Raw genomic sequence first — 12,585 nt, forward strand, 5'->3', positions numbered from 1 at the left:
GAAAGTAGAGGCGAGCTCTCAGGAAGTTTGAAAGCTGAACACATTTTTGTTGAATGAGAGAGAGGAGACGTTCAAGTTCGGTCTTTTTGAGGCACCCGAACTATCACGGGAAAGAACAGAGATATTCTAGGTGAGGGATGTGTTTGGGAGATGGGACCAGCATCCTTGTCCTGAGACCAGAAGGCGGTTACTACCCAGAGAAGGATGTTAAGAGGAGAGAGAGCGTCCTGAGGGTCCCTCTCGAGCCACCCTGCAAAGTGGAAATGAATGGACGTTTGTCGCTTATTCACTCATACATGTGGCTGAACCAGGAGGAAGCAGAAACCGCCCTGCAGTTTTGTCTGAAGATCACCTGGGGGTGTCAAATGAAGAGGAGGTCCTGGGATGGGCCCCAGATGCGGATGCGGTGGGAACATTGTGCTCCTCTGAGATGTGGGGCCTCCTGGAATTTCACGCTCCTCTGGGTTTAACAGAATGGGGGCAGATGGTGCTTGAGCTATGAGCGAAGAGCCAGCTCCCCACTCTCCCTGCCCTCTTGCCAGAGCTTAGAGGGTTGGAGTCTGGGATCTCCTAGGCACAGAAAACTCTCCTTCTGGTTCCTTGCCAAGTGTAGCTTGGGTGTCTCCTTCCTGCAGAGTATGTCTGGAGCCCTTCAGGGAAACGAGTCACCATGCCTACCTTAAAAAAGATGGGACTTGGAGGAGTTCCCATTGTGGCTCAGTGGGTTAAGAACCTGACTAGGGCGTTCCCATTGTGGCTCAGCGGAACCTAATCTGACCAGTATCCATGAGGACACAGATTCGATCCCTGGCCTCACTCGGTGAGTTGAGGATCCAGCATTGCCATGAGCTATGGTGTCTGTAGGTCATAGACACGGCTAGAATCTGGCATTGCTGTGGTGTAGGCCAGGGACTATAGCTCCGATTCGACCCCTAGCCTGGGAACTTCCATATGCTGCAGGTATGCCCCCGCCCCCCAAAAAAAAGATGGGTCATGGAAAACCTGTGTTTTCAGTCTCCATCTCTGGTGAGCTTCAGAACTAGCAGCAGAGCTTCCCTTGAGGCACAGAGGGTTAAGGATCTGGCATCGTCACTGCAGGGGCTCAGGTTGCTCCCGCGCTTGGGGTTCGAATCCTGGCCTGGAAACTTCCGCATGCCATGGGTGTGGCAAAAACAACAAAAAACTGGCACCTTCTTCTTTTTTAAGGCCCCATGGGGTTTTGGTTTTCTGTCTTCCAAAATGCCATTAGTCGATTTTATTTTCTTTTTTCCCATTGCAGCTAGCAGCCTTCTATAATTTTCAGTCATATATTATAGGGGAAACTTTTCTAGTTAACCAGTGTTTATTGAATACCTAGTCTAGGCCACACACTGCGCTAGGCCCAGGGGATAGAAGAATGAACAAAGAGATGCGACCCCAGCCCTCATTCACTCAGTGAATATTTGTCGATAGCCTACGACGTGGCAGGTGCCATCCAGGTGTGAGTTCAGCGCTATGCTCAGTGGGCGCAGCATCACCCCCGAGGGGGCAGAATTCTATTTTTTAAGGTAGAAAGCACAGACATACACACAGAACTTTCTGTGACATTCAGACTTCATGCAGATGAGAACAGTTGGAACGAAATGTCTAAAAAGGCTCCTTAGGGGAAAGATAGTGATGAAAAAAAGAGAAATACTGCATTAGATCAATGAAGAAACACATAAAACTCCCTGCCTTTATGGCTTTTATTCTGGGGCCAGTAAATAAATAAGATGATTAAAGAATTACTTTGTACAAAATGTTTCAGGACAAAGGCCAGTGCTCTGAGCTGAGGCTCATATTTCACAGGGACCGCCCCACCCCACCCCCTCCAGTCCAGGGGCCAGGAGAGGCCTCCCTGAAGTGTGGATGTTTAAAACCAAGGCCTGGAGTTCCTGTCGTGGCTCAGTGGTAACGAACCTGACTAGTATCCACGAGGACACAGGTTCAATCCCTGGCCTTGCTCAGTGGGTTAAGGATCTGGCATTGCCATGAGCTGTGGTGTAGGTCACAGACGCAGCTCAGATCTGGCTTTGCTATGGCTGTGGTGTAGGCCAGCGGCTGCAGCTCCCATTTGACCCCTAGCCTGGGAACTTCCACAAGCTGCAGGTGAGGCCCTAAAAAGACACAAACGAACAAACAAAAAACCAAAACCAAGACCTGAGGTGGTGTGGGAATGAACTAGATCTTTCTAGAACCAATGCTTGCAGTTGTCCAAAGCAGCCCCTCCAGGACACCCTGAATTAATTTCCAAATTTCCCATCTGGATGTCATTATTTATTTCAATGATGGGCATTTGTCCCTGCCTTGTCCTTCTAAAGGCGGGGCACATGGTTCTAAACAGAGGCTGAATGCATGTGGGCGCTGGTTCAGGATGGACCCCGAAAGGGGTCCTCCACCCTTCCGGCCCCCATTTACAAGTTTACATTTCCCATTTCCCAGCTCTGCCTTCTGCTGCACTCACCCTCATCACTCGAAAAAATGGACCAAAGCTTGCTCTGTGCTGCTTCCCACCCCAAGTTCATGGCAGACTGGGGCTCAGGGGACCCTGAGACCAAGAATCTTTATTTTTGGAGCTCCCGCTGTGATGCAACAGCATCAGCGGTGTCTTGGGGTTCAATCTCTGGTCTTACTCAGTGGGTTAATTATCCGGCATTGCTGTGAGCTGTGGTGAAGTTCGCAGTCTTGGCTCCGATCCTGAGTTTCTGTGACTGTGGTGTAGGCTAGCAGCTGCAGCTCCGATTCGACCCCTAGCCTGGGAACTTCCATATGCTACATGTGTAGGCTGAAAAAAAAAAAAAAAAAATGAGTGAAATATTTGGGGGTCTCCCTGTAATTATGGAGTTTGTGAATTGTTGCTCTTGCTTGTTGAAGGTTGGAGCCAGAAAAGCCAGTCCAAAGATTGACCAAGAAAGACAGATGCTGAAGCGAGAAGTATCCAGCAAGTCCAGCCAGAGCCTTCTCTCTTCTAAGCCGGGTGGAAGGAGCTAGAAATGTCGTCCCACTGGGCCTCATGTGATCCTCCGTGAGTCAGCCTGACTCTCCCATGTCCAAACACTGAGACACATTTTTAGGACTTCAAAGGTTGTTACCCTGGTGTGCTCCTTCTCAGGCCGGCATTTTGCACAATGCTGTATCTTGGAGTGTATGGGGAGGGGCTTCTTTTTATAGATACCTATGTGTGTAAACATACTCGAGCATCTGAAGAATAAGTTTGAAGTTCAGACTTCAAGGCCTGGTAGATACAATTCCATGCTTGAGTCACAGAGTACCCAAACATCCCACCTCCAAGGAGCTCTAAGAAACCAGACAACCCAAGGCATGTACTGGGGCCACAGGACAGAATGGTAACCTCAGGGCTGTTGGGATAGTGCATTTACAGCTGAGTTTCTTAAAATAAATTTGAACACCAACCTGTTTTATCACTTCCAGAACAATGACTCGCATTTGGGAGTTCCCGTCGTGGCTCAGTGGTTAATGAACTCGACTAGTAATCCTGAGGTTGTGGGTTTGATCCCTGGCCTCGCTCAGTGGGTTAAGGATCCGGCGTTGCCGTGAGCTGTGGTGTAGTTCACAGATGCGGCTTGGATCCTGCGTTGCTATGGCTGTGCTGTAGGCTGGCAGCAGTTATCTCCAATTTGACCCCTAGCCTGGGAACCTCCATATGCCAAGGGTGCGGCCCTAAAAAAACGAAAGACAGAAAAAAAAAAAAAAGGACTCCCATTTATATGGCATGCTGCAATTTGCAAGCCACTTATCATCTAATCCTCCCCCAAGCCCTGGGAGGTAAATAGTATTATGTTCCCCATTTTACAGATGAGGAAGCTGAGGCCCAAAGAGGTTAAATGGCCTAAAAATCACATAGCTGGTAAATTCAAGAGGTGGGTCTGGAACCCAGGTTCCTAACTCCATCTCACACTGCCCATTCTGCCACACACCAGATAGCCAGTAGTTCAAGTCCTAGCCCATGAGGACACACCAAGTGCCCAGTCACCAAAGAGCACACAGTGGCCAGGTGGACACGCCCCTTTTCCCTGGCATCCAGAGAGGCCATCGTTTTTGCCCTCCCTCCAGCCATGTGTCCTTTCCCTTCGTTTCCCGTGTGGCCAAGAGCAGCAAACAAAATGGGAAGAAGAGCCGGAAGGCATGAATACCATTTATTTTTTATTTTTAAAAAGCCACAGTAAAAATATTTTGATGTTTTAAAACCAAATGCATTCTTTATGCTGATTAAACCCAGAAGGAAATAGGAAAAATTCGTTGCATGATATTCCACTGCAGGTTCATCTTACACAGGGTTAGCTCAAAGGTGAGCATCCTTTGACCTTCAAAATACTCTGGAAAATCCTGGATGAATGTGACATTACTTCCTACTGCACCACCTCCCCGAAGTCCAAACCAGTGATCTCCAGCCCCAGAAAGATCCTTTGGTCAGACAGTAAAGTAGCTTGCTCATGTTTAGAAACCAAATTGTGCGTGTTGTGCCAGGGGTGGGGAAACAACTTTGTCTGGTTGAACACAAAGATTTGAATTTGCACAAGTTACACATAAAGCCTCTCTGCCTTCACTGCCTTTCCAAGGACACGTTCATGTTTATCCTATCAACATTGCAACCCACGATAGCAGCTTCCTTCCTTCGCTCCTTGAACTAGATCGTTTTGGGGGCGTCTCCTCAGCCACACACCCCTTTCCCCGAGAATGCACCCCACCGTCAGGTTTACCCAACCTAACGCTGCTCTCTCGACCACAGCTGTTGGCTGAGTGATAGATACCCTGGCCCAGGCCACACCCATCAGGTTTCTCTCCTAACCCAAGCTGGGCCAGTTAGCACCTCTACCATTGGTATTTGGAAGTGGGACATGGGGTCCCCCCACAGATCATTCACGGTGCCAGAGATGAGGGTCTCGATGCAGTTCCAAGGTAGGGTGGCCCATTTTCCCCACTGTGTTTGGAGAAACAAAGCCAGTCTTAGAAAGAGATGGCTGGGAGAGATGAAGCAGGAAACCAAGGCCCCCAGAGAGACAATGAAGCAGAGGCCACAAGCCCCTTCGCCATCACCTCCCTGTACTCTCTAAGCCTCAGGCTAAACACCTGCATTTCCCAGCCGCCCTTGCAGCTGGACCTGGCCACGTTGTTCAGGTCTGGCCAATGACATGTACCTGAAGGCCCTGGGCAGGGCTTCCCTTCTAGAAAAGGCAAGGCCGTGCTGGGAGTTCCTGTCATGGTGCAGTGGTTAACAAATCCGACTAGGAACCATGAGGTTGCAGGTTCAATCCCTGGCCTTGCTCAGTGGATTAAGGATCTGGTGTTGTTGTGAGCTGTGGTGTAGGTCGCAGACGAGGCTCAGATCTGGCGTTGCTGTGGCTCTGGTGCAGGCCGGCAGCTGTATCTCCGATTCAACCCCTAGCCTGGGAACCTCCATATGCCAAGGGTGCAGCCCTAAACAAGCCAAAAAACTTAGTGACTTTTCCCATGATTCCAAGCTAGACACCTGTACTGTCCTGGGTTGGCTGGGCTGGGGCTGGATGCTTTAGGACGGCTTCATGTAGATGCCTGGTCATTGGCAAGCAAGCTGGGTTAGGGCAGTGGGGTGGGGGTGCCAGGATCATCTAGGGGTAGAAACCAGGGATGCTGCTAAACATCCTGGGATGCGCAGAACAGCCCCCACTACAAAGAACTGTTGGATCCCAAAGATCATGAGAGTGAGAACCCCTGGGCTAGAAAGGCCTCAGCTGCGGTGTCTGTTCCTGCCTGGTGTGGTCTCTCCTCACCCAGCAGGCTAGACCAGGCCGTGCGGCATGGGTACGGGTTCCCAAGAGCAGCCGGTGAGAGCAAGCCCCAAAACACAAACACGTGTCAAGTCTCCACCTGCCTTGTGTTTGCTAAGATCTCATCAGACGGAGCAAGCCCCGTGGCCAGAGCTCTCTGGGAGGGGCTCCAACTTTTTACAATCTACCCACGTCCAGGTTTCTGTTATTTGAAGCTGAAGGCACTCCAACCGATGCAGCATGTTACCCGGGTTCCTGATGACCGACCTGCTGGTTTCCAGTTTCTTTCCTTGGAAAGGCCCGTTCCAGTGCCCAGACTTGGGTTCCACTAGGACCCTTTGTATCACTGGAGACGCGCTGATTGCAAACGACAGAAACCTCCGGTGGCTGATGTTAAGCAGAAAGGGAGTTTATTGAAAAGAAATGAGGAAGGTTAGAGAATCAGAGGGCAGGCGGGACAGCCGGGAGCCGGCTTCGAGTCCCCACAGAGAGCCTCTTCTTGCTTCAGCTGGTCTGTGTTTTGTTATTCAGCTGATTTGAGACACTCCGCAGCCCCCACTGCTAGCTGCCAGCGACCTCTCCCTGCGGTTGTACCAAGGGACGAGGTACCTTGTACCAAGGAACCTGTAGTTCCCCCCCCTCCACAAACTCCCAATCTTCTGATTCCCCAAGAAGTTAAGCCAAACAACTTCCTTCCACCCTTACTCGTGGTAGCCCATTTGGATTCGTGACTTTGCAGATGAGGTGCCTTTATCTAACAATTTGGCAGAGCCAGCAATGCCTGCTGGTGTGGAAACTGCAGTCGTGAAGTGTCTGCGGGAAAAACCAGCTTCCGCCCGATCTGCATTCCAAAGTGTGTTCTGGTAAGTGGAGGGGTTCCCAATTTTTTTAGGGTCTTAGGAACAAAAGCTGTACACGAATGATGAGAGGGAACCCCAAACTCTAGCACTGTGGTGCCCCTCTTTTCTGTGCCCAGGCGTTAGGGCGCCCAGCAAAGGTAGACTATTTCGGCTTATCAGCTTGGCCTCATTTCCATCAAGATGTGCTGCCTGCATCCGTCTGCTCAATGTCCTGAGTTATTTTGGGCCCATTCATGACCTTATGTGCCTGCTTTTGTTTTTAAACATTTTTCTTGGTCCATCTGTTCCCCAGGAATCCAGCCCAATGCCTCTGTCCTGCGGTGAGAAGTGTTAGCAGGCTCCTTGGTTTGAGTTTGCCCTCATCTCTAGCATATTGCTTTCACCTCCAAGCCCCTAAGATATTGGAGGCAAAAACTCCATCTCCTGGCTCACTGTGGTCTTTGCGTCACAGAGACCAGAGGTGCCCATGGACTGATAAATCACTTTTATGGTTAAACGACCAGCTTTCATTCATTCAGGCAACGAATCCTGGGTCCCTACTATGTGCCCTATACTAATGACGCTCTGCTAGACCTCTCGGCCTTGACCTTTGCTCCCCTTTCTTTTCATGCTCTGATCTGCTGCTCTCCTGGAAAGGAGTTGGAATGGTTCATTCACTGGGTGTGGTGCCTGGGAGAGCTCACCTGCCATGTTCCCAGTCTCATTTCTGGCTTTTTCTCTGGGATTAACTGCTGGGCATTCTCTAGAGAGAGCCGCATGCAGCAGTGACCCTCTTCTGGGAGTTTCTTTGTGCCTTTCCACAGTTGACGTTTCATAGCTAATAATAGCAAACTTTTTATAGCATCTTTGCCAGCCATCCGACTCTGCCCTAAACGCGGTCCAGGCGTTATCCCCCTCGGTCCTCACAGTGTGTATCATTGCTTCTCTTGCGAAAACGATGAAGAGTAAGTAACTTGGACGTCCCGTCGCGGTGCAGTGGAAACAAATCTGACTAGTATCCATGAGGCTGTCGGTTCGATCCCTGGCTTCGCTCAGTGAATTAAGGGTCCAGCATTGTGGTGAGCTATGCTGTAGATCGCAGATGCAGCTCTGCTTTGACCCCTAGCCTGGGAACCTTCACATGCCGTGAGTGTGGCCCTAAACAAAACAAAAAGAGAGAGAGAAATAGTAAGTGACTGGCCCAAGAATGTCAGAGCCCAGACTTCATGCTCAACTTCTCCAGGACATCGTTTTTCTCAGGGACGTCCAGGAACCAGCTTGCTGTCGCTAAGCATCGGTTGGGCAAATGCTTTATGTCAGGGCCATTTCGCTGTGCAAACCATGAGGTCACCGCCATCACCACTCACCTCTGCTTCTGCAGCACGACACCTGAGCAAATGAGCATGTTCAAATAAAAAAACTTTATTTATAAAGATAGGCAGAGAGCCAGATACACCAACCCCCGTGTTAAACTCTCACCCAGGCTAGCTTGTTAATGTCTGCATGGCTCTTGTCTGCTGCCTGACCGCCAGGAAGCCGGCTTAGCATCATCTCCATCCCTGAGCGCGTGTCGAGCTTTTACTTTGTGCCACACACTGTACTGAACGCTTGGCATAGATTTTCTCGTTTAATCCTCTCAAGTGCTCCAGGAGGACAGGACTTTTACCGTGTGGAGACAATGCGAGTGAGGCCTCTAGAAAGGTAAGCTAACCTGCCCGAGGCCCGCCCAAAGGGATTTTTTTTAGCCCAGCTCCTAACCATGACACCAGGCTGCTTTTACCATCAGCCCTGCATCCAGACAATGGGAAGCTTTGCCTGTGAGTCTGGACAGCTGCCTTCCACTTGGCCCAGCCTGAAAGAATCAAGACTTCATGACACACCCCTTCCTCTAGGCATCCTGGTTAACTAGCCCCTTCTCAGGATCCCTGCGTTCTTCGGTCACCACCTGAGGTCAGGTGTCCCTGGCCTAGGTACCGTGCTCTCTTTCTAGTGGCTTTGCCTGTCTGCATTGTGCTAATTTGACACTCTCTTCCAGTCTCCCAAATCCTTACGTACCCCTGCAGCCACATGCAGTGTTTACCTCTGCCCTCCAGGTGTCCAGGTAAGTGCTGAGCAGAGCTCTAAATGACCTCCACGCCACCCTGATGCCCAAGGACCAGCAGGTCACCCGGCCCCGATCCCTAGCTGATGCACTGTCCTCAGAGAGGCAGGGGACAGACACTTGAGAGGCTTGTTGTTCAAGGGATCCTGTTAACTTTTGTGTTGAGTCATGTGGGTGCATTGAGGTGTCACTTTAGCAGCTTCTCTTTCTTGGCAGTGACCTTGAGACCTGAAAACGGGCCACCGGATGCTCTGGAAGGAACACTGAAAAAATACCCTATCCAGCCCTAGCTCTCAGGCAAAGCAGGCCATTAAGCATTCTCTCAACCTTGACTTCTCCAGCAAGGACCTTGGGCCAGACACCATGCTGGGCCCTGAGGAGCCAAAGTTGAGCCAGATAAACAGGTCCCTTCCTCCAGGAAGTTGTGCTGGGCGGGGTAGGAGGTGTCAGATATTTTATTAACAGTTTCACTGTGGGTTGTAGCAAGTGCCAAGTCCCAGCCAGAGGAGGGTTTAGCAAGAACAGATACAGCCCCCAGAGTCTCAGTCCCCCAGACTCTGGGGGCACCAACAAGTCTCCCTCTTCAGACTGGCTGGTCCTGCTCCCCCCTCCCTGACTCCCATCTTGCCCACAACCAGAAGAATTCCAGGACCAGGGCCCAGGGCCCCACACACTTTGGTGGTAGGTGCATCCTGCTTTCACAGAGCATAAAAATCGAAATCAGCTGCCCATATAAGTACCATCTTTGGAAAGGGTTCAGAAAGACACCACAGATGCAACATTGCTAGGTTTTAAACCACAAGATGCGCGCGCGCACACACACACACACACACAGTTATTCTTTGAGATCTTAAAGACTCAGCCCTGTCAGGTGTTAAACTTGAACATGGAATTGCCTGGGATCTAACAGAAGCAGAAAACACACTCAGCATTTTTTTTTCCCAGCCTGCCCAGCTGGGCATAGGCAACTCATTTGAAAGAAAACCTTGGTTTTCAAGTAGCTTCAGCGCATCCAAGATAAACCACAAAAAAGGAGCTTGCTAGAAAGATAGGCTGGCTTCCAGTAACCTGCAACCACCTGCAGCTCTTGGCCCCATCGTGCCCTTTCCCTCCTCCCGTGCTCAGCATCCCAGAGCACCGGCCTGACCCAGCTACCCACCCCCCACTCCCCATCCACACCCGCCACCCTCCATCCCCGCCAACCCCTTTGCATGGCCTCTAGGCTTTGCCGAAGGTGAGAGAGAGCCTCTGAGACCAACCAGGCTGTGACCACATTCCATGCTCTCCCCCAGCTGCTCCAAATGAGCATCTGAGCTGTCCCTGCACTTTGACCTCTGTGCACCTTCCTCCATCCATCACAGGTTTCCTGGTGACCACGGAAGGTTTGTGATGATTAATTAGTAAACTGGTATTTATAAAGTGCCAAGTGAGTGCTGGAGTTTATGAGCTGACTTTATCTCTGATGGCCTCCCTAATCCCCTCTTGTTTTCCCAGCATCTCAGGCTGGAGGGACCACCCAGTTCTGTCAGGCTCTGGAATGCACCTCGCAGTTCTCTCCATCTGCCCCCATCCCCCAAGAACTCTTCCCAGCCCCTCCCTGTGTCTCCCTCCTCGTCTTCCAAGTGCTGTTGTTTTTCTTAATATTACTTTACAACCCCCTCCCAAGATAGTTACACAAGTAGGTGTGGGAGGAAGAAAAGAAAGATAAGTCAATGATGACTAAGTCCGCCTAGCTCCCTTGTCCCTGGAATATTGTCAGAACTGGCTCTCGCTCACCCCTGCCTCTGTAAAAATCCTTTGCCGAGGGTGTGATTTTTTCCTGAAGATCATTCTTTCCGAATGACCAAATGTTCTACTGCATAACCAGTCCAGATCGCTTTCTTTCTGCTCAAATCCATGTTTGGGGCACAGTGCTCAGGGTCACTTAGAAAAGATTTTCCCCAACAAACAGGCAACGGCTGGTTCCTGGCAGTTCCACCAGCAATCACTGATGCTCAGTTATCCCTGCGTTTCCTTCCTCCACGGCTTCTCTGGTTTCTGAATAAGTGCTTTTCCTGAAATCTAGTGACCTCAGAGGGAAAGAGTTTAAATAAAATGCAGCTCCCAGCATGCATCTCTGGCTTTAGAGCCAATCAACAAGGCCTCCAAGGAGATCCCGTTGTGGCTCAGCAGGTCAAAAACCCAACATGGTGTCTGTGAGGATGTGTGTTCGATCCCTGGCCTCGCTCAGTGGGTTAAGGATCCAGCGTTGCTGTAGCTGTGGCATAGGCTGACAGCTGCAGCTCCAATTTGACCCCTAGCCCAGGAACTTCCATATGCCACAAGTGGGGCCCCTAAAAAGAAGAAAAAAACAAAGACAAGTCCTCCAAAATGAGGCAGAGCACAGTGCAGCATGAGCTCCCAGCCAGTAGTCATGGAGTCTCAGAGCTCTCAACCCCTGAGAACCTGTGAGAAAATCAGCCCAAGAGATGTTAAGAGGGCTCACCCATCAGGCAGCATTTCCTGAGCTCTGCCTGAGTGTAATAGCGGCAAGGCCCGGGCCTCTGGCTCCCCCTTTACAAGATGCAATATGTAATGAATAGGAATTCCCTCAAAGGTGCATCATGGAGCCTGTCCTGCTTCCAGAGGGGTGTGTCCACACCAGCCAAGCTGGTAATTGAACAGACATTTCATACATTCGGCCCATGTCAATATTCAAACCAAAACCCCAGGTTTTTCACATACATGTAAGTTTTTCAAGAAGGCAAACCCTCATTTAACCTCCTCACTGTTAGAAGTTTGCTCCCAAATGCAAAAACATTTCATAATAAAGGCAGCCCTATTTGATGCAGGCCCATTATAAGTCATAGACTAGGACAAGCTGCGGTTCACCAGATTTTTAAAAATAATTAACTGCTTTGAAAAGAAAGCAAAGAGGAGTTGCTGTCGTGGCACAGCGGGAACAAATCTGCCTAGAAACCATGAGGTTGTGGGTTCAATCCCTGGCCTCATTCAGTGGGTTAAGGATCCAGTGTTGCCGTGTGCTGTGGTGTAGGTTGCAGACATGGCTCGGATCCAGCGTTGCTGTGGCTCTGGCGTAGGCCTGTGGCTACAGCTCCGATTTGACCCCTAGCCTGGGAACCTCCATATGCCGTGGGTTCAGCCCTAAAGAGACAAAAAGACCCAAAAAAGAAAAAAAGAAAAGAAAGCAAAGACTGCAAATCCAAGCATTTGCAGTATAATCTTTAAAGTTTTGATCTATATCATCTGTCCCTAGTCTTTTGCATTCCATAAAAAAACCAACTTTTTTCTACTGTTGGGTCCTTGAAGGACATATATGAAGATATGGAAACTCACCTTTTGCAAGAAGCTGGACCAAATTGTCCAAGACCAACAGAAACGTAATACCAAGCTTTTAAAGAAACAAAATCATGTCATTGAAGCCGAACATCTTTATTGGACTCAAATAGTCTCAAAAACACATTAATGAGGAGTTCCCATCATGGCGCAGCAGAAATGAACCTGACTAGGAACCATAAGGTTGCGAGTTCAATCCCTGGCCTTGGCTCAGTGGGTTAAGGATCCCATGCTGCCATGAGCTGTGGTGTAGGTCGCAGACGAAGTCAGATCTGGCATTGCTGTGGCTCTGTCGTAGGCCGGCGGCAACAGCTCCAATTAGATCCCTAGCCTGGGAACCTCTATATGCCACGAGTGCAGCCCTAAAAAAAAAAAAGGACAAAAGACAAAAAAATTAATGAAAATTTTGTATTATCTGGATTTTGCCTTTTTTTTCAATTTTATCCTTTTTAAAAATTGATTTTTAAATGAATTTAGCAATACTCTTATACTATGGCAAATCAATACATATCAATTGAGGATC

The 12,585-nt window shown here is 49.7% G+C and overlaps 1 protein-coding gene across 1 annotated transcript in view; it reads left to right on the forward strand.

Annotated features, from left to right (window-relative positions):
• Positions 1 to 3,471, forward strand: part of FHAD1 (forkhead associated phosphopeptide binding domain 1) — a 135,712-nt gene extending 132,241 nt beyond the window's left edge. The window contains exon 35 of the mRNA XM_021097597.1: positions 2,893 to 3,471. Coding sequence (XP_020953256.1) covers positions 2,893 to 3,009 — 117 coding nt within the window. The 3' untranslated portion in view covers positions 3,010 to 3,471. The remainder of the gene's footprint in view (positions 1 to 2,892) is intronic.

This window comes from Sus scrofa, chromosome 6 (genome assembly GCF_000003025.6).
Source record: "Sus scrofa isolate TJ Tabasco breed Duroc chromosome 6, Sscrofa11.1, whole genome shotgun sequence".
NCBI lineage: Eukaryota > Metazoa > Chordata > Mammalia > Artiodactyla > Suidae > Sus > Sus scrofa.